The 26,931-nt window shown below is 41.9% G+C and overlaps 1 protein-coding gene across 1 annotated transcript in view; it reads right to left on the reverse strand.

Moving 5' to 3' along the window:
* Positions 1-26,931, reverse strand: part of si:ch211-26b3.4 (connector enhancer of kinase suppressor of ras 2) — a 125,229-nt gene that overhangs the window by 9,840 nt on the left and 88,458 nt on the right. The window contains exons 10-23 of the mRNA XM_038305312.1: positions 24,039-24,166; positions 23,712-23,923; positions 21,573-21,659; positions 20,685-20,841; positions 14,193-14,196; positions 13,446-13,489; positions 8,921-8,959; positions 8,798-8,840; positions 8,065-8,113; positions 7,474-7,646; positions 5,734-5,807; positions 5,542-5,613; positions 1,019-1,089; positions 829-929 (exon numbers count right to left, since the gene is read on the reverse strand). Of these exons, the coding sequence (XP_038161240.1) occupies positions 829-929; positions 1,019-1,089; positions 5,542-5,613; positions 5,734-5,807; positions 7,474-7,646; positions 8,065-8,113; positions 8,798-8,840; positions 8,921-8,959; positions 13,446-13,489; positions 14,193-14,196; positions 20,685-20,841; positions 21,573-21,659; positions 23,712-23,923; positions 24,039-24,166 (1,254 nt within the window). The remainder of the gene's footprint in view (positions 1-828; positions 930-1,018; positions 1,090-5,541; positions 5,614-5,733; positions 5,808-7,473; positions 7,647-8,064; positions 8,114-8,797; positions 8,841-8,920; positions 8,960-13,445; positions 13,490-14,192; positions 14,197-20,684; positions 20,842-21,572; positions 21,660-23,711; positions 23,924-24,038; positions 24,167-26,931) is intronic.

The raw sequence follows: 26,931 nt of genomic DNA on the forward strand, positions 1-26,931 counted from the left end.
AACTTTCCTGCTGTCCAAGAGACTTTAATTCTGACATCATTTCATGGACTGAATAGATCTGCACCTGTGGAGCTGGCCCATTTGGAAACCTGATACAGATATTATTATGGGATCTCTTCCTGGAATGAAACTAAACTCATGGAGGATCACAGCTTGCCTCCTGGCCTCTCGTGATATTTTTTTATAAATGTGTCACATGATCACAGGAGGAAATGGTGTGCAGGAGGTGTTGCTTTACCTCATGTTCACTATTGTTTCTCAGTTCAACTCAGATGCAGCGAATAGGACATTTAAAAGGTCAAGACATCATCAAATGGAGGAAGGCATAGTAAACTGTTTAAAGGAAGATTTTATGTCTAACAAATGAGAAAAGAGGCTTTTCATCTTTTCATATTGGGTATTTCAATATCTGATCAAATGACTCATGAAACTTTGATTTATTCTGTTTTGAGTTATATATTAATAACCCCAAAGATTAACAAGAGCCCAGAGGTTTGGCATAAAGACGAATCTGTTTTATAGGTTTTTGAACGTGCCTGGTGCAGATCTATTCGATCATGTGGTTTTTATTCTTCTATGCCGCAGGGCTGCCTTCAGCCTCATGAGCACTGTGGCCTACTGCCACCTACAGGTCAAAGTGGGGACATATTCTGGCAGAAGGGTAAAGGAAGTCTGTGATGTTGGCTTCTTAAAGAAGCAGATAAGTCTCCCACTCTGATGATTTATTAATACAGAGATCTCTGCAAACTGTGGAGCTTTTAAGAATAAAAAAATCCTTCAGAATGAGAGAATGCTGATTGGACCTGAAGGAGAGGCTACATTACTTACAGATGGTGTTCGGTGGTAAGTATCACAGAGGGACGAGGGCCCCTCCTGTTTGAGTGTCATCGATCCGTCAACTTCGTCCTGATCGCTCTCACTCCAGTAGTCTGATATGAAGATAAACGCAAACCCACACGAACAAGTGAATCCACAGGAGAGAGAGAGAATCATGTCTGCGGTGGGGAGCGCAGCTCACCTTCATCAGGGCGCGGCACTTTATCATCCGGTGTGTAGCCAATGGCAGCGAGACCCAGCCGGTTCATCCACCTGCAACACGCAAAGAGTTAGGACAAATAAAACCAAAAATAGGAGAAATTAAACCTAAAATAGGAGAAATAAAACCTAAATACGACAAATAAAACCAAAAATAGGAGAAATAAAACCAAAAATAGGAGAAATTAAACCTAAAATAGGAGAAATAAAACCTAAATACGACAAATAAAACCTAAAACAGGACAAATAAAACCAAAATTAGGACAAATAAAACCTAAAATAGGAGAAATAAAACCTAAATACGACAAATAAAACCAAAAATAGGAGAAATTAAACCTAAAATAGGACACAATAAAACCTAAATTAGGACAAATAAAACAAAAAAATTGGAGAAATTAAACCTAAAATAGGGAAAATAAAACAAAAAAATTGGAGAAATTAAACCTAAAATAGGGAAAATACAACCTAAAATGAGACAAACAAAATGAAAACGATAAAGTATGAAAAACAGAATATAATATCTGAAAATAGAGAGCAGAGGGAAGGAGAGAAGAAGGAGAAATGGTTGTTACAGGTAAAGCAGAGGTGGTGGATTTACAGACGACTTTACATGATCTGACCTCATCCTGCAGAGATATTTCTAAAACCCTAACAGTGATTTTAGAAAATTAAAATTTAAAAACAGAACCCATGCAAATGATTTATGCAAAAGTCTTCATACCCTTGGAACATTTCTCTTTTTGTCACTTTACAGCTAGAAAGTCTGAAAGCTATAGTGGAGGATGTTCTTTTTGCGGGTGGATCATCTCAATCATTGGTCCTCCTAACTGTCAATCATTCTGGTGATGTGGTGATGACGTAAGGCCATCCTTCGTGCTCGTCCCCATTTTCACTGACTGCTGGTGAGTCTGACATAGTGGAAAAATAGCAAAACTTCTTCTGGAAACTAAGCTTGTATGAGTGATGCAAACAGCAACTGCAGTATTAAACAGAGGGTGACTGAAGCAATGGGCTCGTGCACGAGGAGCAATGGGCTCATGCACGCTCTCACACACCTTTAATAGGTGCCCCCCCTTCGGGTTCGGGTACAGAGGTCTGCATGTGCATCTTTCTTTTTGAAGTGGAGAGGGCGGCTTTTTTCAATTATTCACAAAAATCTTTCTTTATATCTTTAAGTATTTTTATAGCATCGTCTTTGACCAACTAGAAGTAAAGTTACCAAATCCCAGATTCATCACTTTTATCCTAATTATAATGAATATTTTACTCTCAAATAGTTTTTATTAGTGCAGAATCCATAGAATCCCAGTTTGATCCCAGTAGGACCGGCTCAGCTCTTCCAGGGGCCCAGTTAGCAGCATCATGCCATCATGAAGGAAACTGTCCAAAAACAGATCTCTGTCTTGAACAACAGCAAAGCGTACCTCATGACAACATGATATGAAGAACTATGAACATCCCTGCAGTTATAGATTAAATCGTATTTTTTAGGTTTAATGTTAAATGAAACTCAGGCTGCTTTTACTTTGCCTCCTTTGGAACTGATAACCTGTAGAGCATGGCGGGCACCGTGGCTTCAGTTCCTGGAGAAAAACTGCCAGTAAGATGAAGTTTGGCGACACTGGACCTTCAAATCTTAGAGTCAAGGCTTTTTTTCTTTTAGAAGAAGTCCTTAAAGTCACCTGACATGAACTAAAAAATGATGCAGAAACATGAGAACCCCAGAGGTCCAGGAGTACAGAGCCTCTGTTCATGAAGACGGGTTGGAATCATTCTTAGAAACTGTGTTAGGAGCTGGTTGTGTTGCTAAGGTTCAGGTTTACAGCAGCTCATAACAACCAAGGTTCTCTACCAAGTACTACTGTAGTCATTTTATTCGCTACTTATTTACACAAAGCAATCTGCAACAGATCAACAAGGAAATAAATAAAAGGTTCAAGTGATAAAACAATTTAAATAGTTTAACTGTGGTGGTTGAAAAATTAAACAAAGTTGTTTTATCATAACCTAGATATATCAGACGTGTCTGTGGCCCACATTGTGGTACCGACCTGCTTCTAGTCTATTCTAGTCTGATTCCCTAGAACTCCAACCCATCCAGACCCAATGACCAGCGTCCAGCAGCCCTCACCCCCATCATCACCAAGTGCATTAAGGGGATGGTTCTAGCTCACCTCAGAACACCCCCCCCAACCTTCAACACACACACACACACAGGACCCCTACCAATTAGCATCCAGGCAGCGTAGGGGCACAGAGGATGCAGGGTCCATAGCGCTGCACTCTGTCCTTTCACACCTGGACAGTAAGAAGACTTACGCCAGAATGCTGGAAGACTTGAAGGTGTAACACTGTCATCCCATCAAACGTCATCAATAAACTCACAGAACTCGGCATCAGTCCACTCGTGTAACTGGATGCTCGACTTCCTGACCAGCCGGCCCCAACATGTCCGACTGGACAACCATTTCTCACCCACCATCCCCATGAACAGCGTAATGCCACAAGGCTGCATGATGAGTCCCTTCCTCTACTCCCTCCTCACCCACAACTGCAGACATGTCCATGGCTCCAACGCCATCATCAAGTTTCCAGATGACACCACGGCGATCCTCTGATGAGGCCGCCTACAGGGAGGAGGTGGACCGCCTGGCTAAGTGGTGCGACACAAACAACCTGCAGCTGAACACCTAAAAATACCAGGGAGCTCTTTATGGACTTCAGGAGGAACGCTGACCTACACCCACCCACCCACATCAAGGGGACGGCGGTGGAGCTTGAAGACAGCTTTAAGTTCCTGGGAGTTCACAAGGACCAGACCTGGATGACCAGCTCCTCCAAAGTCATCAAGAAGGCGCACCAGCACCTCTTCCTCATCAGGATCCTGATCTGTCCTCGGGGATCCTCACGCTTTTCCACCGCTGCACCATGGAGAGCATCCTCGCCAACAGTTTGCTGTGGGAAATGCTCTGCCTCGTTCCTGAAGGCGTTTGCAGAGGGCGGTGAAAACTGCCCAGCGCATCGCCTGGGAACGCTCTCTGCCATCGATGACATCTACAGGAAGAAGTGTCTGAAAAGAACCGGAAATTCACCCCATCTCCGCTCACCCTGCAAACACACTGTTCCCACTCCTGCCCTCTGGGAGGCGCTACAGAAGCCCATGGACTAGAATCACCAGGCACTGCAACAGCTTCTTCCCCACAGCTGTCACGCTCCTGAACGCCTCCTGACACCAACTATAAGGACTCTAAACCCATCCAGAGCCAAAATGGCTCTTAATAAAGAACTGATCTACTGTAGTAACTAGGGGTGAGTACTGGCATGTGTGTTGCCATACTTTACGTATCACCATACAATATGATCACAATATTGCAATATCACTATATATTACCATATTTTTCCAAGCTATCAAGATGAGATGCATAGATAAAAAAAACATTCGTGTAATTTTTCATCAGGAGATATTGATCATTTAGTCAATTTGGTATCCATGTTGTTTGGGGTCTGAGTCAGTCTATCACTCTGACTGCCTCACCTACAAATATGGCGCCGTGCCGCACAGCTAAAGGGCTCCACAGCGCCATCTAGCAGAGCAGAGGTGCAGAGGGAGCGAGGGTCACTCATTGTTTTAGGAAATTTTTTATTTTTTTTTTAAACTGATATTAACCAATGAAAGATCGATATTCACAATAAATCAGCAAAATGATTTTTTCCTCACACCCCTAAAAATAACAAATACTTGTCTTAGTAGCTTTAGTGGTTTTAATAAAGAATATTTGAATTGCATTTTCACAAAAGAGTGACGTAAAGAACATAGAAATAGGTTTTTGGATTTATTTTTGTCTTGGTTCTCTTTCTTTGACAATCTCTGTCTTTAATTAACTCACAAATGTATTCATTATTGTTTTAAAAGATAAAAATACAAACTCAATGTTGTTTTAGATGATAAAATATTTCCTGTTGCAGAGTTCAAAAATAAAAAAATGTTGTTAAAAAGTCATATAATATTTTGCGTCTCTAAGCGACTTTTAATTAATCAGCTCTTTGGATATGAAAGGCTGCAGACTCCTGCCCTAAAAGGTTCCTACTGCAACTCAGCGAGCTTCATGCACCTCAGAGCACAGAATCTATATTTACTGTAAATATTAAAATTAGCCATGATGTCACCCAAACAACTTTCATAGCCTTTAAAAGTGGCTGCAAACACACCGACACACATGAACCAACAATCGCTGCACAGAAGTCAAATATAGCCGGTTAATTACTATCCTTCAATTATCTCCATGTGTCACAGAGGAGAGGTGTGGATAATTAGAGCTCATCAGATAGCAAATATCATGACTCTCTGCAGACACGTGACTCAGGATTGTTCCTTATTCATGCTCAGCGTGGCGTCGCTGGGCCACTGCCCGGTGTAAACTTGTTTTACTTGCCTAAAGTATTCACGACACGTGACGTCGCCGTTCACATCACTGCAAGACACACAGATAGACAGACGGAGCTCACCTGTTCATCTCCTCCAGACAATCTGTGGCGAAGAAGAAGCTCTTGATTTTTGGATGACAGGCTTTGAAGGCGCTGCAGTCAGCCAGACAGAAAAAGACTGATTAGCTTTCTTTTTTTTCTGTGCATCACGTTTTGTAGCTGAGAGCAAACGTGCTTGATTAGTAATTCTGGCGACATATAATGGAGACTCACAATTTCCGCCTGCACTCTATGGCTCGGTCTATTCTGAACTCGGGGAGGCTGATGAAGCCCTCAGCCTTCTCATCCTGCAGGCGGAGACAGATGGAGAGCGGTGGTACATCATCGACTCAGAGAACAAAATGTCAGGCCCGATGATTTACTGATTTTATTGGGAATGCGATTGATGTAGTGAAGCGTGTGAAAAAAGATCTGTTGATGATGTTGGCAGGGACAGTTACTGAGACGCACTTAAGAGAAAAACATGGAATGTGAGTCTCCTGAACGGGGAACAAAGTTTTACTTGAAATAGGAAATAATTTCATCATTTAAATGCTTATGCTCATGGCTGCATAAAACAACCACTCAAAAGCAATGTGGTATTCTTTCAAAACTTGAATGGTTGAAAAAACGAATTATTTTATTAGAAAACTACTGAGCGTGAAATAAATATGTTTAATTATAGTCTAATATAAGAAATATTGCTCCCTCCTAATATAAAGGGATCAATTGGAATGTCATAAAAAATAAAGAAGTGAATAGAAAGCTCTAAATAAATGTTAAACATTTTGGTCACAAGAAGATGCTTCATCTTCAACAAGGTTGGATCAGACAGAGTGACGGAGCTTTGAGCATCGTCTTTAAATAATCTCTGCAGATCACAAGTTCTCTGTTCACTACCTTTAGGATGCTCCCTGTCCTAAGCTGGCTTCCTCTAGGCTCCCGCTGGATTTTATGTCTTTTATTTGGTACTTTGTCAAATTAAACTTTGCATTAAGCCCTGAGAAATGTGCAGTTATATCAACCATCCATCTCATTTTAGTACCTTGGTTAAGTTATATATATATATTTCTGTTTGTTTGTTTTTGCGGCTCTAGTGGCTCGTTTTTAGGACAGTAAGCTGACAGGAAAGGGGGAATGAGAGAGAGGGAGAGACAAAGGACCACAGGTCAGATTCTAACCCGGGTCGCCACGTCGAGGACTAAGGCCTCCGTACATGTGTCATGCTTGATAACCACTGCACCACCGGCACGCCCAAAGGTTTTATTTTCTTCAGTTTTTCCTCTCCACTGTCGCTGCATGCATGCTCGGTGTGAGGGATTGTTGGACAGACAGGAGCAGATTGCAGGTAAATATCTGCTGTTGCTACAAAGTCATGAATCCTGCAGATCAGTAGCAATCTGTCGGGATTATCTCTGTAAAGTTGGTTGGGATGATTATGTAAGCTGGGGAATGGCGGCCTAATGTTAGAGCTTGGGTCCAAGAGGTTCTGAGTTCAACTCCCGTAGCCTCCACTCTGGGTCCCTGAGCAAGACCCGTAACCCCACACTGCTTCCCGGGCGCCGCACAGTGGCAGCCCACTGCTCCTCTAGGCGATGGGTTAAATGGAGAGAGTGAATTTCTCCAGTGATCAATAAAGGGTTTACAAAAAGTTGGCTGTATATAATTGAATTGAACTGAAGGGATTAAGAGTTTTCTTTGTATTTTAGATATTTCAGAAAGTTCCAGAGTGATATGATCATAACAGAGTAAAGATAGACTTATCTAAAGATGTTTTTACAATGCTCTGACCGGAGGGGCCTTCACTGTAGCTCAGTTTACAGGAACAGAAACAGCAGACTGACTCAGGGACAATGAGCTCATTGCTAATTAGTTCCTGCAATGGAAAATATGGCTGAGCCTAATGAAGGTTTGCCGCTCTGCCAGATAGGAGCCACAACGAGAAACAAAATGGCTGCATTGCTGCTGGCTTACATTTTGGTTGGTGTACCAGTAAAGGCAGGATTCTTTGAGGATAAACCAGTACTTCCTCCATTTTTGGGTGAAATAGCCTTTAGCGTCTTTCTTCTTCCACAGCCAGCCCTCGCAGTCACCGTGGCCCAAGTCCTTACAGGAGATCCGCCTTCGACTGGCGCTGGTGAGGGAACCTGGAGGAGGGCAGGAGGCAGAACCGGGTCAGCTGGGAAAGTGGATTTTTAGCACATATGGAAGCCCTTCAAATATTCAGAGCACATTACACCTGAGACAGTGACAAATGGAGACTACCCAAAAAAGCAAATCATTAATTACAGGGAGTCAAATAGAGGACAAAACGGGAGCAGGAACACACAGTGTCTGGTGTCTGTGTTTGTCTTTCATCTATTTTCATCAAGTAAAGTACATCAGGACTTTCCAAATATAAAAAAGCTGCGGATGTCAGAGCTGATGTCCTTTTAATATTATTTCAAGCCTTCTGCCTATAGTGACTCATGGCAGCGAACAGTCAGGGACAGATCCCGCCTGAAACATCGGATCAGCAGTCTGCTGTCTACGTTTATTAATTACTAAATAAAGAAACGGACTTACCTTTACTTCTCTTTTTGGTTTTCGTTCTTAAAGAGGTGTAATGGAAAGTCTAAAAGGAAAAGGGGAGAAAATGTTTGCAAAATTAATGTTTAATAGACAGGAAAAAGCAGAGGTGACTTTCTATCTCAGTGGCTTTTATATTTTGAACAATCTGTATTTTTGGTTGAGCAGCTATTAGCAGGGTCCTAAATCCTAAAACCAACATATTTTAGAAATTAAATTAGCTCTCTTAAAATAACAAAAACTATTTTTGCTCTGCATTATTTCAGCATTTTTGTGTCTTACTTCTTGACCAAAAAAAGACTCCATCTGATCTTTTTCTTTCTTATTTGAGGCAGAAGAACATTCTGCTGTTTCCTTTCATTTTATAAACAGGACCAAACCAGGTCACAATGTTTTGGAGAAAATGTTTGAGTTGGTGACTAAAACAGCTCCTGAGTCACAATATTCTAAATAAGGAAATCTATTTACCTGCTTTGATTTCATCCTCACAGAATAAGAAACGTCCTGTTTTCATGCATGGCTATTATTTATACAGAATGGGTCTTCATGTAACCGCTGATTTGGTTGCAGTGGAGGTCGTTAATGCAAGTTAAATCTGTGCTGCTTTATAAGCTAAGGGAAATTAGAATATAAAAGCACTGAAGAAAACCTGTTTTTATTAATTCTATTCTATTCAGATGAAAATGTTTTAATTGATGAAACACAAACAAGCAGCTCTAACTTCTCCTACCTTCCTCATGGAGGCGGCTCCTGAGCTTCCTGTGCCAGAATATCTGCACAAGGATTGAAAGGTTTTTATTGAACCACACAAGAGCATGTGAGCACACATTTCACCAATCACAAGCAGGCTCACCTGTCCACCGTATCGGCTCGCAGTGTGTCTGCGCCTCGCTGTAAGATGGAGAACAGAGAGAAAGTCTTCATGAATAACAGCTTCACCTTTTTTATTGTTAGATTAGAAAATGTTTATGTTGACTAAAAAGGTTTAATGCATCCATTAAATATTCCATCCCTACAGATTCCAATTAATTTTTCTAATTTTTCAAACGCTGCATGAGCAACTCCAGGTTCTTCGTTCCAACCGTACGGTTAGGGTTGTTATTAGCAGCTCGTTGATTTCCTGTGTGGAGAGTTTGATGAGACTAATAGTTAAATAATATCATGATGACCTCAGCTCTGTGGCATGACCTCATCATGGTGGTCAGAGGGCCAGCGGCGCCTGTGTGCGGTGGCCACACTCCTGTCAGTGAGCCCCAGGCCAGCGGTGGCCACACTCCTGTCAGTAAGCCCCAGGCCAGCGGTGGCCACATTCCTGTCAGTAAGCCCCAGGCCAGCGGTGGCCACACTCCTGTCAGTGAGCCCCAGGCCAGCGGTGGCCACACTCCTGTCAGTGAGCCCCAGGCCAGCGGTGGCCACACTCCTGTCAGTGAGCCCCAGGCCAGCGGTGGCCACATTCCTGTCAGTGAGCCCCAGGCCAGCGGTGGCCACACTCCTGTCAGTAAGCCCCAGGCCAGTGGTGGCCACACTCCTGTCAGTGAGCCCCAGGCCAGTGGTGGCCACACTCCTGTCAGTGAGCCCCAGGCCAGTGGTGGCCACACTCCTGTCAGTGAGCCCCAGGCCAGTGGTGGCCACACTCCTGTCAGTGAGCCCCAGGCCAGCGGTGGCCACACTCCTGTCAGTGAGCCCCAGGCCAGCGGTGGCCACACTCCTGTCAGTAAGCCCCAGGCCAGCGGTAGCCACACTCCTGTCAGTGAGCCCCAGGCCAGCGGTGGCCACACTCCTGTCAGTAAGCCCCAGGCCAGCGGTAGCCACACTCCTGTCAGTGAGCCCCAGGCCAGCGGTGGCCACACTCCTGTCAGTGAGCCCCAGGCCAGCGGTAGCCACACTCCTGTCAGTAAGCCCCAGGCCAGCGGTAGCCACACTCCTGTCAGTGAGCCCCAGGCCAGCGGTAGCCACACTCCTGTCAGTAAGCCCCAGGCCAGCGGTGGCCACACTTCTGTCAGTAAGCCCCAGGCCAGCGGTGGCCACACTCCTGTCAGTGAGCCCCAGGCCAGCGGTGGCCACATTCCTGTCAGTGAGCCCCAGGCCAGCGGTGGCCACAGCGTAGCGTGCCACCATCAAAGCACGAATGAATGAATGAAGCACTTTTAATTACGTGCCAGTAACCAACTACTGCAGAAAGGCAAGGAAACACATATAAAGAGAAATAATTACAACTTTGATTGTTAATGATTAAAAAAAGAGTTTTATTGATGAAATTAAATAAATCTAAAGGTATTTCATTATCTTATAAATCATATTATTATTTGGCTTTGCATCTTATCATTTAGTTGTATAATTAGTCACCCGGTGTTTTATTTATGTCATGGGACTTTCACATCTATTTATTTATTGATATTTAATTATTATATTTATACTGTCTTTATATGAAGGAGAAAACAGGACAATGAAAACAAAAAACCTTATAAAGGCTAAATTATGCTTTAAAACAATAAATTCATCTCATCTTATCAACAGGTTGGAAAAAGAAACGCCGTCAGTCAGGTTGTGCGGTGCAGACAAGGCTGACCATGAAAATCTCAAAGATTTGGAAGGAGATTTGTGACCAAAAAGAACTTTTTGGCCGACATTTAAAATGTGCTGGAAAACCAGCTATGCTGAAACATACAGCAACAATCCTGAGAGAGGGAGATCAAGGTTGAGCTTCCAGAGGGACAGGAAGCCTTAACGTAAAGACCTCACAGACACTCATGTTCTAAAATGTTTAAGGAAAAATGAAGTAGCCCTAAATCCAAATATATATATAGCTCCAAAATATTGGAGCTATAGAAACAAACTGATTGAGCTTGAGCTCTTTTGCAAAGATTTCTGTTGCTTCAGTCTGCAAAAAAAAAACAATCTAAAAAACAACCTAGGAGGATAAACCTACATAAAATAAAGTTAACCCTAAACCGTTTTAAAGTGATTAACGTTTTGGCAAAGAAACAAGACAAAAATAAAATGTCCCCAGTGCTCCTTAGATGATGTAGTAAACGTGTTTACTACATCATCTACTGCATAATCATGTAGTAAATAAAGATTTCCATAATCAAAAGGAGCAAAGAAAAAGTCGTTCAGTATTTATTTACATTTCTACAGACACACTGGCCCCAAATCAGAAACAGCTCCTTTACTAAGCAGCCTGTTCTTAGTCTGATTACAGGCTTGATTTGCTGATGACTATAATTTACTGAAGTCTGGTGTTAAGAATTATTCTGTAACACCACAAATCTAATCTTTTGCCAACCCTTAATCTAATCCTCTCTGAGTTTCTCAATCATTTACATTTTCTGTTTTTCTCAGCTGAAGACCCAAACATCCTGTTAGTTTTGATCAGGAACTGTCATCTAAATCCCTTCTTTCCTTCTTTCATCTGAGGAATATTGCAAAAATGAGCAATCTCCTGTCCAGGGATGATGCTGAGAAACTAGTCCATGCATTTGTTACTTCAAGCCTGGACTATTGTAATTCTTTACTATCAGGAAGTCCACAAACTGTAGTTAAAAGCCTTCAGCTGATCCAAAATGCTGCAGCCAGAGTTCTGATGAAAATGAAAAAGAGAGATCATATCTCTCCTATCCTGGCTTCTCTTCATTGGCTTCCTGTTAAATCCAGAATAGAATTTAAAATCCTCCTTCTCACATATAAAGCCTTAAATGGCCAAGCTCCATCTGATATCAGAGATCTGATTGTTCCTTATGTTCCTAACAGAGCACTTCGCTCTCAATCTGCAGGTTTACTAGTGGTTCCTAGAATTTCTAAAAGTAGAAGGGGAGGCAGATCTTTTAGTTCTCAGGCTCCTCTCCTGTGGAACCAACTACCAGTTTTAGTCCGTGAGGCAGACACCCTGTCTACTTTTAAGGCTAGGCTTAAAACTTTCCTTTTTGATAAAGCTTCTAGTTAGAGTGGCTCAGGTTATCCTGATCTATCTCTATAGTTCTGCTGCTATAGGCTTAGACTGCTGGAGGACATAGGGACCCCTTTTTCATCATTCTGCTTCATTCTATCTCTATTCTCCCACTCTGCAGAATCTGTTAGTTCAATCTCTAACGTTCTGCTCTCTCTGCTTTTTCTCATAGTAGCTTCATCTGGTCTGTTCCTGTTTGGCTGTGACTCCATCCTGGAGAGAAATATCAGCTGTGCTGCTGCCATCAACACCTTTGTTTCTAGATGTTGGAGCTTGGCCTGTTTTCCAGTGTAGTCCTGTTTCTCTGACTGTGACTAACTGGATGTGCTCTCTTCATCCTCTGACATGGGAGCTGGCTCGGAGCTCGTCTGCCTGGCTGTGTGTTTCCTGGACGGGGCCGCCTGTGGAGCTGGTTGACAGTTGCCTTTTGTATCTATGCTTCTTTTTCTATGTCTGCTTCTGTCTCCTTGAACCCCAGTGGGCCTCAGCAGATGGCCGCTCACACTGAGCCTGGTTCTGCTGGAGGTTTCTTCCTGTTCAAAGGGAGTTTTTCCTCTCCACTGTCGCTACAAGCATCCTTAGTGTGAGGGATTGCTGAAGAGTCAATGAGTCGATGCAATCGGCTGGTTTTCCTTAGATATAAAACATGAAATCGATCTGACTGGATGATCTGGTTGATCTGGATCTATAAAGTGACCTGAGATGACAGGATGTGAATTGGAGCTATAGAAATAAAGTGAAATAAACTGAACTGAACGTCCTCAGACTCAGTGGGTCGGAGCTCTCCAGGGAACTGAGCATTCTGAGCCATAAGTGTGAAGAGATGATTGGGATCATTTCTGATTAGAAAGTGAAGATGCTTTTAGTCGGTACGTCTGGGGAACCATTATCATCTAATCCAGTCACTTTGAAACACACAGCTTAGAACCTGCAGAGCTTTTCGTTTGTCTGGATGGTTTGCTTGAGTTGAGTAGACCAAGGTTTGAGTAAAGCTGTCTGCTTTACATTGATGGACAAAAACATGATTCATATCAAAAAATGACAACAACAAAAAAAAACCTGGACACAAGCAGGTTGTTAAGGTTAGCATATGCTTGTTAGAGAAAAAGAGAACACCTTGTGTGCCGTCCAGTCACTATGACTCACTGCTATGAGAAACACGCCGCTGAGAGGGTTAGGAAGGGCTGGGGAGCTGAGCTGTTAGCGTGTCTGTTTGCACGCTGCATGTTTAAAGCACAGACTGTCAGCCGTGCCTCTAATTGGTCTGGCTGATGCTGAGTCATACACCTATTCACAGCGATATAGCTCTTTGTGTGTGAAGATAAACTCCTGCTTAGACTCCAGCGTGTCCTAGAAGATATTAGGAGGAGCTGTGACTCGCATACCATGCAAGCTAATGTACTGCTGTGTGGGGGTGCATGTGTGTGTTTGTGGGGGGGGGGGGGGGGGGCTCGTACTTGAGAGAGAAGATGAAAGCTATAAATGGGCATGCCTCGGTGCCACTGCCCCTTCCTTCATCTGTGATACTAGCAGCCATGCTGTAACGCTTCCATTTTCACCCTGATCTGGTAAAGAACTGGAATTCAAAACTTAAAAGTTAAAACTGGTTCTAAAAAAAACCCTGAAACTTTTGACTTATGGACGAAAGGAAGAAAACTTTGAAATCTAAATAAGCCACTATGCCAATTAAACAAGTCAATTTACATTTCAAATAAGAAAAAAAATATTGCATTGTCACTTTAAAGGGATATCATCTAATTATCTTATTTTAGGAGTAAAAATACAGATTCTGTTTTTTACTCAGTAAAACTATAACTATATATTTTTTTATTTCTAGATCGTTTCTGTGGTGAAGCATGTTGGCGACGGGCTGCAATGAGCATCATGCAAATTGTCTAACCCTAACCCTCAGGTCTATCCAGACTATGAACACGACAATCACTGCAACAGAGCATAACATCTTTTTCATTTCTATTACATAAATAGAATTGCTGTAGTTTCTCTAAGCAGTACAAATGAGTGAAATATTTCAATTTGCAGCAATATCCATTGTCACCACAGAAGTTTAGACTAAATATTAGAATCAGCCATCAGACTGCTGAGCTGTTAAACTGTAAATCTTGTCCCAGACTCTGCATCACACTGATAACACCAAACTAAAATACTGCATTCTTTGCACCATACTATATATTAATGCTCTAAACTTCCGGATGAATGTGTTTTTTCTCCCACACTGTTCATATTTGATTATTACTGAACTTTATGGAATGAAAATGTCATGAGAGCTGTATGAAACCAAATTTCGAAATTTAAAATTAGTCTAAGTCTCTGTGAGAAAAATGCCTGAAGATATTTCTGTTAGTTTGTAGCTGACTTTCACAAGTACTAAAAATTAGTTTATAAGTATAAAATTACCTTGCATGCAGTAGATGTTCACATTTATATATCCTCCACTCTGTTTATCAGAATATACTGATTCAGGCAAACATGAAAAAAAAAAAGTTTTGCAGTCTGTCCTCTGATTTAACAACACTAATCATTTAATCTAAAGATCAGCTCCGTTTTTACAATCAGAGTGTGGTGCAGGTCGCCAAGTCAGGAGAGAGGAGAAGTGCAGCTAAATTCAAGATGCATGTGAAGATCATGCAGCTAAAGTAAACTGTGTAAAAACATTTAAAGGAAGCTGAGGTTTTTGTTGAGACTATTTCTTGTCTGCTTTTCTTCCTGCTTCCATGTTTTTAGGCTGCTGATACCAAATGATCTGTTTTAGCAACCCTGGGAACTTTCATATGATTGGCTCAGGAACCAGGAAGTAAACACAGGCTGCATGCTGCACCAAAGTAAAACTGCTTCATTGTAAATTTTAGGGTGTTTTTTTCGTACTTATTCCTGCTTTAGGTAAATATTCTTAACCACGGTGAATTAAAAACAAATTGCATCATAAGGACTCCTTTAAATCTGAATGGATCATACCATTTTTAGGGCACCTCTAACATACTGCTTTGTTTCCTTTGCAGATTTGTTATCTGCTACATTTTACTTCCTGATCAGCTGTGAGGCATTGCTAAACGATGTGAGGGTTAAAGTTTTATAGAGCTTTTATAGCAATATGATGTTTGACAGCTTTTTAAACAAAAGCCACATTCACAATAAAAACACAAATAAAATACAATGAAATCTATTGCTAGAGGTGGGGGGGGGGGCATGTCTTGCTGCTCCCTTCACCTGCCACAGAGGGTGCAGTAGAATAGAATAGAATAGAATAGAAAGTCCCTTTATTATCCAAGAATTGGGAAATTCTGGTGTTTACAGCAGAAAAAAGATTCTAGAAAATATGGTCACACAAATATGGACCTTAGAAGAATGTATAAAATAACTTAAAAGTGAAGAGTTAAAAGATGAGTTTAGAGAAATAGCCTGGCCATCAACATCAACATTATAGAAATGGGTTTACAGCTTCTACCCACCCAGTGTCTGAGCATGGCAGCATAAAGGGCTGATTCTATTCTGAATCACTGCTGCTGATATCTCAGTTTGTCTGCAATAATCTCAGTGTTCCAGGTTTGGGATTTAAGCAGAGAGTGGAGCCCATGGAAGAGAGGCTGGATTGAGAGCTCTGATGGAAATAACTTAAATCAGTTAGTCTCACCTCTTATAGCTTGAGAAGGAACGTTTCTCTCTGTGCTAACTGAGGCATGAAGCAAGAATCTTCCAAGTGTGAAGAGCAGGCTGTAAAAACTCATTTCTCTCTTTGGTAAATTCACTACACCTTAGAACCAGCGTAAATGGGAAGTATTTTACAAAACTCATCTTCTTCATTTCTTGTACTGATGACAAACCAAAGCTGCTAGAAGGACACTGCAGAGCCTAAAATATCAAAGACCTGAGTGTTAGCCAATTACTCCTAGTTAATAATTAACTAAGTATTTGTTTTATTTTTTGGGGATAATCTAGTTTATTTTATTTATTTGCCTGCATAAATTCCTTGTTCATTTCTTTACAGTAAAACATGGGGGTGGCAGCATCATGCTGTGGAATGCTTTTCTTTAGCAGGTAAAGAGTTAATGGGTAGATGGATAGAAAGCTCCGCTCCCAGCAGGACTCCGCTCTGAACAGACAGCAAAAGTTTAAACACATTTGTCTCCATGAAGGATGAACAAAGGTTGATGATTCAGAACATTTAAGAACAGCATTAGATGCTCTTTTATAAACCTGTTGGACAAACAAAACATTTAAGAAACTTTCTGAAAATCACTCCTGTATCTACATATTGAATAAATTTGGTTAAACATCTGGAGCATTTTGTGCTCACAGCTAAAGAAAAACACTCACATCTGAAATAAAGGAAATGACTCTGAACCTTTGCTGAAAATAAAGAATCCATCACATTCATGTGTTAGAAAGTCCGATAATAAACCACACTGAGAACTGGAAACCATTTCAATCCATTTAAATTTGACTCCGCTTGTATTTAGCAATAAAGAATATGGAGAAATATCTGTTTTTATTTAGCAAAGACTGGCAGCTGTAACCCCATCAGGATGTGGTTCTATAAAGCATTTGCTCAGCACTGGATGGTATGATGCTCAAACTAATTATAATAAAATATCCCTGTGGGGCGATCCCCCCCACCCTAAAGCTGGAAAAAACCCCCAGGCCCAACCGGCCTTTCCCAAGGAAAAGCAAAATATGCATAGGAATGAAAATTGATATATGGATATGGTGACTCATCCCAATTTCAGGTAGGTTGGATAGGATGGAATGAGGAATGGATGAGATTGATGAAATTAATCGTTTATATTGATGGATGGAAATTTGGATATGGATGTTGAGGGGGATGAGGATTCCATGTGTGAAGGAGATGGTGAATATGTTTGATGTTTAGGAAGGATTAATGGGGATGGATAAATGGTATAGGGATGGATAGATGAGGAGGGAAAAGATAAAATTTATATGGATGTAGAATGGTGGGGGATGATGATTTGATGTGGATATGTTGGATAATTTTTTGGGAAAATTTGATATTTGATGGTAATGATGGAGGTATTTGGAATGTGTGTGGAGAAATGATTTGGATGATGGATAAATGGATAGGATGTTGAAATGAAGGAATGGTAATAATGTTGGATGATGGATGAATAAATGGAGGGATGAAAATTTTTAGAGATGAGGTTATGATGTTGGAATTTAAGGGAATATGGAATATGTGATTGAGATGATGAATATTGGTATTTTGGGAGAGGTGATTGTTAATATAATGATTTTATAGGATGATTGGAATGGAGATCATGAATTTTACAAGTAGGAAAGATGAAGAAGGGAGGAGATGGAATGGAAGATTAAAATTTTGGTGTATAGGAAGTAAGGATTGATGGATGGGATGGATGAGGGAGGGGATGATGGAGATGGATGGATGGATGATGGTGAGGATGGATGGATGGATGATGATGGATGAATGGGGATGATGGATGATGATGGTAGGGATGGGGATGGATGATGGATGATAGTGGAGGGAGATGATGGAATGGGTGATGGATGGTGATGGGATGGAATGAGGAAATGGATGGATGTGGATGAGGGGATAGGGGATGGATGATGGATGATGAGGGAGGGGTTGGATGGATGGAGGGTGGATGGAGGGAAATTGGAGGGGTGATGGATGGAGGGATGGATGAGGATGATGGATGGATGAGGGAATGGATGATGGGGATGATGGGATGGATGATTGGATTGGATGAGAGGATGGATGATGGATGGATGATGGATGGTTGATGGATGGATGGAGAGATGGATGAGATGGATGGATGTTGGAGGTGGGATGGATGATGGAGGGAAAGGGAAATTTGATGGATGGTAGGGAGAGGATGGATGATGGATGGATGGATGATGGAAAGGATGGATGGATGGAGGGATGATGGATGGATGATGGATGATGGAGGGATGGAATGGATGGAGATGGATGGGTGATGATGGTGGATGGATATGGATGATGATGATGTTGGAGGGATGGATGATGGTGAAATGGTGATGATTTTGGATGATGATGATGATGGATTGGATGGAGGGATATGTTGGATGGATGATGGATATTGATGGATTTGGATGATGATGATGGATTGATGATGGATGGGATGGATGGAATAATGTAGGGGGATGGATGTGGTTTATATGTTGGCAATGGAGGATGATGATGGATTTTGGTGGATGATGCTGGATGGATGGATTGGATGATGGTGGGATGTGATGATGGATGAGGGATGGGATGGAGATGGATGAGTGATGAGTTTGGATGGATAAGTTTACATGGTGTTCGTAATATGATGGTTGAGGGCAGGGATGAGGGGAAAATGTGATGGTTGAGATGGATATGGATGGATGATATGGATTGATGGATATGGATGGATGATGGATTGATGAAGGATGGATGAGGATGATGAGGATGAGTAGTTGGATGGATGATGATGAGAGGTTTGGATGATGGATGGATTAGGTATGATGGATGGATTTGAGGATGATATGGATGATGGATGGAGGGGGGTTTTTTTTTTTTTTAGGGGGGGGGGGGGGGGTGCCCCCCCCCGGGTGATGGAGGGTGGTTCGGGGATATGGTTGGTGGATGGCTGGATGGTTGAGGTTGAGATGATGATGGAGATTTGGTGGATAAATATGGATGAAGATATTGGCTATGTGGATGATGGTGAAGATGGATATGGATGATGGTATGAATGATGGTTTGCATGGTTTGGATGGATGAATGGATTGATGATGATGATTGGTGATGAATTTGGGGATGATGGATGAATGGATTGGATGATGGTGGTTTAAATGGATGATGGATGATGGAATGGTTTATGGAGATGGGGTAAGGTGAGGGATAGGATGAATGGGAGGATGAGGGAAATTGGATGATGGAAAATGATGGATGAGTGGATAAATGGTTTATGGATGGATGGATGATATTGAATTATATTTATATTATGGATGGATGATGGTAGGATATGAGGATGTTTTGATATGATGATGATGGATGGTTGATGAATGGATGGATGAGGATAGGATGGGAAAGATGGTGGATGTGATGATGGATATGATGATAGATGAGATGATGGAGGGGAATATGGATGGATAATGGATGGTATATGATATGAGGGGTTTGGGATGGATGAATGGATGTTTGGAGGGATGGATGAATAGGATATATGGATGTATGTGGATTATCGATATGGGAATGAGGGATGTGAATGGATATGGTTAGGAGGGAAAGGGTTTATAGGATGGTATGGATGATATGTTGGATATAAGGGGAAGGGATTTAGTGATGGATGGATGTTATGGATGGAGTATGGATGATGAGGGATGGAAGGAGTGGGATGATGGATGATGGTTTCAGGATGGAATTTGAATGATATATGCATGGTAATAAAGGTGTTTTGGATGTGATGTCTGATGTTGAGAAAATAGGAGGCCCATGCTGGGATTTAGGTGGAGAAAGAATGAGGGGTGTAGGAGTGTGGATGTTTGGTAGCTTTTGGCGTAGGACAGGATTCTGGATAAATTGATGTATTTTTAAAAATAGGTAAAGGGGGGGAAATAGGTTAAAATAAATTTAAGGAGGGGGGAATAAGAGTATTAGGGGAATATTTTTTATTTAATAGGATGGGGGAAAAGGGATAAATATTTGAATTTATTGGGGGGATTTTGGGAGGAAATAAGGGTGAATAAATATAAATTAAAGATAAGGGATAAATTTTTAAGATAAAAGGGGATATTGGGAGGGGCCAAAATATATTTTTAGGGGGTTTTGAATATGGGGATAAAAAAGGATAAAATTTTGGGGAAAGTTTTTAAATATATAAATAGGGTTTTTATATTTAAGGATATTTTTAAAGATTAATAATTTTTAATATTGATTAAGGGGGGTTTTGGGGGAATTTTTGGGGTTATATTTAAAAATTTTTTTAAATTTTTGGGAAAATTTTAATAAATTTTAAAATATTTTATTTTAAAAGGGTTTTTAATAATGATTAAGGGGAATATGATATATTTTTTAATATTTTTTTTATTAATTTGGGGAATTTTTAAAAAATTTTAATTTTTATAAAATTTTGGGGGAAATATTTAAAGGGGGTTTTGTTTGGGGTTAAAGGGGTTTGGGAAAATTTGTTTTTAAAATGGGGGGATTTTTTAAAAATTTTTATATTAATTGGTGATTTTTAAAAATAATTAGGGTAATTTTTTGGGGTAATTTTAAAAGGAAGGTAATTATATTTAATCCCTTTTGGGGGGGAAAATTTAAAGGGTAATTAAAAAACCCCCTTTTTAGGGGAAATATGTTTTAATGGGGGATTTTGGATATTTTATAAGGGGTTTTAAAATTATTAATAGGGGAATGAGGGGGAATTATTTAAAATTTTTATGATAATTTTTTTTTTTTAATGGGTGGGTTTTAATTTGATTTTTTTTTATATATAAATTTTATTTTTAATATAAAATAATTTTTATTTTTTTTTTTAATAATTTTTAATTGGTTGGTTTTTGGGGGGGGTTTTTTTAAAATTTTTAGGTTTGGGGGGGAAAATGGGGGGAGTTGGAAGGGTGTGGGAATTTGGGAGATCCCCACGGCAACCCACCCACCCCGGGCCCCCCAAAAGACCCGGGCCTCCGCGGCCACCGAGGTGAAAAAGGAGGGGGGGGGAAAGCTGGGGCTGCGGGAAAGGGCCTTTTGGGCGGGGGACCCCCCGGGCTCTCCCTGCCCGGACCATCAGGCTCCTCCTCGATGACCAGGATCTTGTCATCGCTGAGGTATCGAAGCAATGAATTGTCAGAATCTGTGGGAAATGAAGAGACAAGGGTTGTCATGGTTACTGGAGGATGGTGTGGCTCAGAGAAATGGATGGAGGGAAGAAGAGACGGCGTCTATGGCACAGAAAGAGCAGCTGAGTCTGAACGCTTCACAGATAAAAACCAAAGCAAAGAGCAGGAAGAGCCGATCACAGCTGGGACACATCTAGCATCAGTTTGTAATAATTATGTTGATTTAAAAAAGTCTATTGCTAAAACGCATCTGTGAAAAAAACTCCAGTTAGATAAAACATCTTAAGTCATTTGTTTTCTGTCCCTGAATTTAAAAGTAACAGCCAGGAAGAGCCAAAGAGGAGGACCGGCCAGGCTCATACATGAGGACTGTACTTTAATATTATTCATAGACCTTCTGCTGGTAGAGCGGAGGATCCTCAGCTGAATACAGATCCAGCCTCACTGCTTAGAATCGGTCACGTTCTCCTTCCACAGCCAGCGGATCAAAACAATTTCCTCACATTTATGTCTAATAGTTGATTTCTAGATACAGAGCAGGTGGGTCATGTATCTGTAAGGGAGCCACCATGGATAAACCAGAGGATGAGCTGAGATGCGTTGGGCTGAGTATGAAGCAAAGCATGGCAACACTTGGATCCCACAGCATTAGGAGGATCACATGCTGTATTTTCCTGTCATTTGTTTAAGTTGAATATTTATAACTAAAGGTGCTGATCTCATATTTGAGTGTGTTTGTGTGTACCTCTGCTCCCTCTCTTTCCCATGCTGGGTTCCTTGGCCTCGGCCATCCAGTTATATTCAGGAGGCATGGAAACAGGTCTGAGATCACCTGGAAGCACCAATCAGCAATCAGAGTCTGGCTGACAGACGGAGCGGGTGAAGGCTAGGGGGGAGGACGGGTGAGACACAGAGGGGGTTTGTGCAGGTGGGGCAGAACTGGTAAAGGACTTCTACAACTGGAAACTGCTTCACCTGAAGCCCTAAACCTTCTGGGAAAATCTTTGGTTTAATGTTTTTTATATTTGCTCAACATTTATTTCTTTTCAACAGAATGACTGTAATGAGGCTGTATTAATATAAATGGACATAATGGGCGGTTAATTAATAGCCTGATCAAATATTCATTATTTTATTCTAGAAGTAAAGAAAAATCTAACATCTGGATGTAGTGTTCTTGGGGGAAAATAACTTTCACAATAAGAATAAGAATAAAGATTTAAAAAATTCAAAATAACTAAAACCTCTTTCTTTGATGTTTTTCAGGTTGACCAAAGTGTCACTGAACTTTGAACATGAAGAAACAGATTCCTGCTTTTCTTAGCATAAAATCCAGTTATTGTTTCGCTAAAGAAGCTGCTCTGCTCATTTCTGCTAAATCTCCTCAGATCAAAGTCAAAGCAGAACTTTAAGCTTTAAATCTACTAGAACGGGGTGAAAGGTCAGGATCCACATTAGTTTTTTACTAAAGGGAGGTGGATGCAGCTGCAGACGGAGAAGCATCGTGGGATCAACGAGCCTCTGAACTGCTGCTGTTTTTTCAGACACTAACTTCAGACACTAACTGTAAAACACAAAATGTTCTCTAGCTGCTTCGGATCCATTTAATTAGCCTGAATTCATCTCAGACATTCAGACATTCATCAGAACTCCTCGTCCGATGATGGTAGTCATGGCCGCGGGGAAGTGGGGCTGCTGCAGCGCCCCTAGTGGCGAGAGGGAGAGTTTTTTTAACGTATTAAAATACACAATTTAAAAGTTTCTAATGAATATTTTGGGAAATTAATTTTAATTTTTATTTTACTATTACGTGTATTTGGATTTTAATTTATTTATTATGAGGCCTAATCAACACAAGTTCACAGAAGGTACGTTGTCATGGCAACATGAAGCAAGCTAGTGGTCCCTGAGTAAAGAGGTGTCCCGCCGGAGGCAGCAGGCTAGTTCATTTAAATGGTCTAATGACAGAAAAACCAGCAGCAGTGAAGAAGAACTCTGGTACGACGGAGAGAGCGGCCGGAGGGAGGAGACTGTCCGCCCGCCTCTGATGCCAGTTGCACCTGCAACCCAACCTAGCGTGATAAAATTAGCCCTTCCAGCCAACATCCAGTTTCTAATGTGCTGCAGGGCGTTAAGGTAATGAAATGATCTCTGCAGCTCTGGCTTGGTTTGCTAGATGGTTGCAAATGTTTTACTGTGACGTTTAATTATCTGAGCATATATTCACCTGAGAGCTGATTAATGTGATTGATGAAATCTGTGTGTTGCAGACCCTGGTTGGTGCACTGACCTGTATATGACAACAAAGTAGTGAATCTTTATTTATTTATTCTTATTTATTGTATTTTAAATAGGCCTATAGGCTCATAGGTCTTTTGTCCAAAACAATAAAACTAATTCCCAGCCCCCCCGATCTAAAGTACTTCCAGCGGCCGTATATATTCATGAAGGAACGCGGCTGGTTGTTTAGATTCAGTGACCTTTGTCTTGCACATCATATGGTGCTGTAGTCCCATGGTGCATTGGCAGACAGGTGCGTTACAGCTTGCTTTGGAAGGTGTCGAGGGAAAAAGGTGGACACAGGTGGTGGAGCAGACAGGGAGCTGGAGTATCTTTAGATGCTCTATTTAAGGCGTGTAACTGTGTGTGTGTGTGTGTGTGTGTGTGTGTGTGTGTGTGTGTGTGTGTGTGTGTGTGTGTGTGTGTGTGTGTGCCAGAGGAAGACAGAATACAGCGCAGCGACGAAGCCAGTGAGGAGGAGAAAATGATGGAAATGACGCGGGATGGGAGCCGCGGCGGCAGTGAACATGCAGTCGGCTGATGAGGCGCAGTGCCAGAGATGTTCTTGCTCCATTTCACGCTGGGATCCTGTAATCCGCCTCACCATGTGTTGGAGTTTTGTCCCTCCGCCGGACGCCGGTGTTGCGGCCTCTGTCGTAGTCCGGCCCAGACGGTCCGTCCCCCTCTAGCAGAGAGAAGTACTGACCGCTGTCCTGGTCTAGGTAGTAGCTAATGGCCTCTGAACCCTTAGACCCAGACTGGGAGCTAACGCTGTAGCGACCGATGTCATCACACGACATGAGGCCCATTTCCTCCCTACAGAGAACAGAGTTGTCATTATGGCTGTCATCAACATCAGCACCCTCATCACCAGCAGCATGGAAATAATCAGGATAATGGGCGTCATCACAACCTCTCCGCATGACCTGACCTGGTGCTGTAGAGTCCAGAGACGGGAGAGAGGATGTAGACGTCCTGCATGCTGGGGGCGTCCATTTTGGACATGCCTAGGGTTCCTCCTGGTGTGGGGGACGTGCTGGTGGGGCTGGTTGGGATGGGCTGAAAAAGAGAAAAGGCTTTTACCATCTTTTCATAATGAAGAATATTTATAACACGTTACAACCAGAGATAAAAAGCATTTTACTGGAACTTTATGATCCGATGGTAGAAAGTAAAGTTGAATAATAGTTGAACTTTATTAATCTCACACTGGAGAAATTCCCTCTCTGCATTTAACCCCTCCCCTTGGGGAGCAGTGGGCTGCCATGGTGTGTCGCCCGGGGAGCAGGGTGGGGTTAAGGGTCTTGCTCAGGGACCCAAAGTGTCAGTCTGTGGGAGTGGGGCCCAAAGTCCTAACCTCCAAACTCTAAGCCTAGCCACTAGGACACCGCCCCCCCCCCCCCCCCCCCCCCCCCCCCTTTCAGCCAAAGCTGAGACCAACTCATTGTTCTGCATCTCCAATAGTTCTAGGTCCAATAATCCAGCCTCAAGCAAACAGTTTTAATTTAAGTCTAAAACTTCAGATTTTAAGCCCTTTCAAGTATTTTTTATATAACAAAGTTCAATAATATGTTAAATGTAAATAAATGATTATGTGATCTTTTGTAAATCTGTATTTGTCTCAGATGATGAAACCAGTGCAGCTAAAGTTGGCTGAGCCGCTCTCCGTCTTTTACTCTCTTCCTCTTCTTGGTTCTTGTTAATTTTTGTTTTTTGTTGAGTACTTTGAAGTTCATGTACCCAGAAAAAGCAGCTAGGTTTGTTTTTTCAGAAAAAAACGGTTTAATCTGATGGGCTCGGCTGCAGCTAATGCCCGCATACGTCCAGAGATGTAGACTTTTTATGGAATGAGGGAAATAAATCAATCTTGCACATTTTTATAACATTAAAGTCCAGGAAATGATTGGATCCAGTTTGCTTTTCATCAACCAAACATCTGAGGGAATAAGTGCTGTTCATCTAAACCCCAGCTTTGGCAGACTGGGTGAGAGATGCAAGGTGACACTTGAGGAACTTAATTAAACGCTTTGTGTGGCATAAACACACCATTGGAAATCATATCCACAGAGAGAAAAGCTGCTGGTTGAACTATATATATATACATATATATATCATTGTACTCTAAAATGATTCTAGTCATGCAGACAGATTTGAAATTGAACATATAGAGTTGAACACAGCTTTAGATCACTCTCCATTTCCTTATTTTTTTAGCTAAGGGGACCCAGCTGATTCCATCAAGTCTCTGAATTTGCAGCAATCGCTCCTTAAAAAGCAAAACCTGAGAATTATTATATTTAAAGCTACAGTATCAGTGAAGCCTGTTTAATCACTTCACTTCCTGTCATTTTGTCTGAAATCTCTTCACTCTCAAAGGGTTCTTCATGTCTGTTCCCATGACAACCCCCTTCCTCCTGTACTCTGCTCATCCCCCCCACCCCTTACTATTTTAACTACAAAGGAAGGAGAGGATGCAGGATAGTTATTGTCGTCTCCTGTGTCTGTTTGATTCAAGGACCCTTTGATTTATTGGTTAACTGTTATAATACCTGCCTCTGCTGCCATAGGAACACATTTTGATTTTGTTTTGTTCTCATTGGGAGCAGCAGCTGCAGCTAATGCTACATCATGTGGTCGATTTCAGACGTAGAAAGATGAGTTCATGCTGTAAGTGTGAGGATTCAGAACCATTTTAGGGAGAAGATGTGAACAGAATGGATAAACAGAAGCAGAAGGAAACCAAGGAGGCAGCGCTCTCATTAAGGAAGCTCGCTGTCTTATTATTTCATCAGCACCACATTAATCACATTCATTTCACTTTCCAAACTTTATGCACCCTCTCTCTCTCTCTGCTCCCCTTCACAACCTTTATCCCCTCGTCTCTCTCCTCCTCCTTCAGCTGCGCTCTTCCTCTACTGGAGGCAGCTTCCTGGAAGACGACTTTGGCAAAAATAATGAAGACGAGGTGGAAAGAGACCAAAGTGAAAAGAAAAAAAACAAAACAGAGAGAGAATGCCAGAGAGCACCGGGTGAGCTTTGCAGTTTGGTGACTGGAGAAAACAGTAATTTAGTGATTAGAACCCACTGGTCTCTGCATGGGAACGGGGGGGCCGAGGGGGCCCGGGGAAAGCTGTACAGATGAGGCTACCACAGCAGGTGAACTTCCAGTCTGTTCAAACATCACTTAAAGCATTTGATCCCTGCTGTGCCCAGATCTACTACTCAGCACCATGGACAGTTCCCACACACACAGATGGATCCACTACAACAAATACAGACACTTTATTATACAAACCTGAAAGCATAAAACCTTTAAAGGGCCCTTAATATTCTACATTTGATGATTAAAAATTATTAACAATAAACCCCCCAGAGGAAGTTTGTGGAAGAAAACTCCTCTGAGTTTAGGCAGAATGCCTTTAGCAAAAATCTCCTTGTTCAGCCCTCCTCTATATGAGCCGTTTTGACTTTCCACATCTGGCCTTAAGAGGCCACGCCCACACAACCGTGAAAACCAATCAGAGCTCTTAAAGATATGAGCACAGAATAATAGTAAAGATGTAGGTCAGAGCCTGACTGGTAGGACTGGAAGTAGTAGGATACAGCTAGTCTCCACCCAGGCCATCCAGCGAGGCCACAGACAGCGGCGGCTAAGCTACGGGCGGCTAAGCTACGGGCGGCTAAGCTACGGGCTGCTAAGCTACGGGCTGCTAAGCTACGGGCTGCTAAGCTACGGGCTGCTATGCTATGGGCTGCTATGCTAAGCTACGGGCGGCTAAGCTACGGGCTGCTAAGCTATGGGCTGCTATGCTAAGCTACGGGCG

The sequence above is a fragment of the Cyprinodon tularosa genome, unplaced genomic scaffold (assembly GCF_016077235.1).
Source record: "Cyprinodon tularosa strain WSP-4 unplaced genomic scaffold, ASM1607723v1 ctg555, whole genome shotgun sequence".
Taxonomy (NCBI): domain Eukaryota; kingdom Metazoa; phylum Chordata; class Actinopteri; order Cyprinodontiformes; family Cyprinodontidae; genus Cyprinodon; species Cyprinodon tularosa.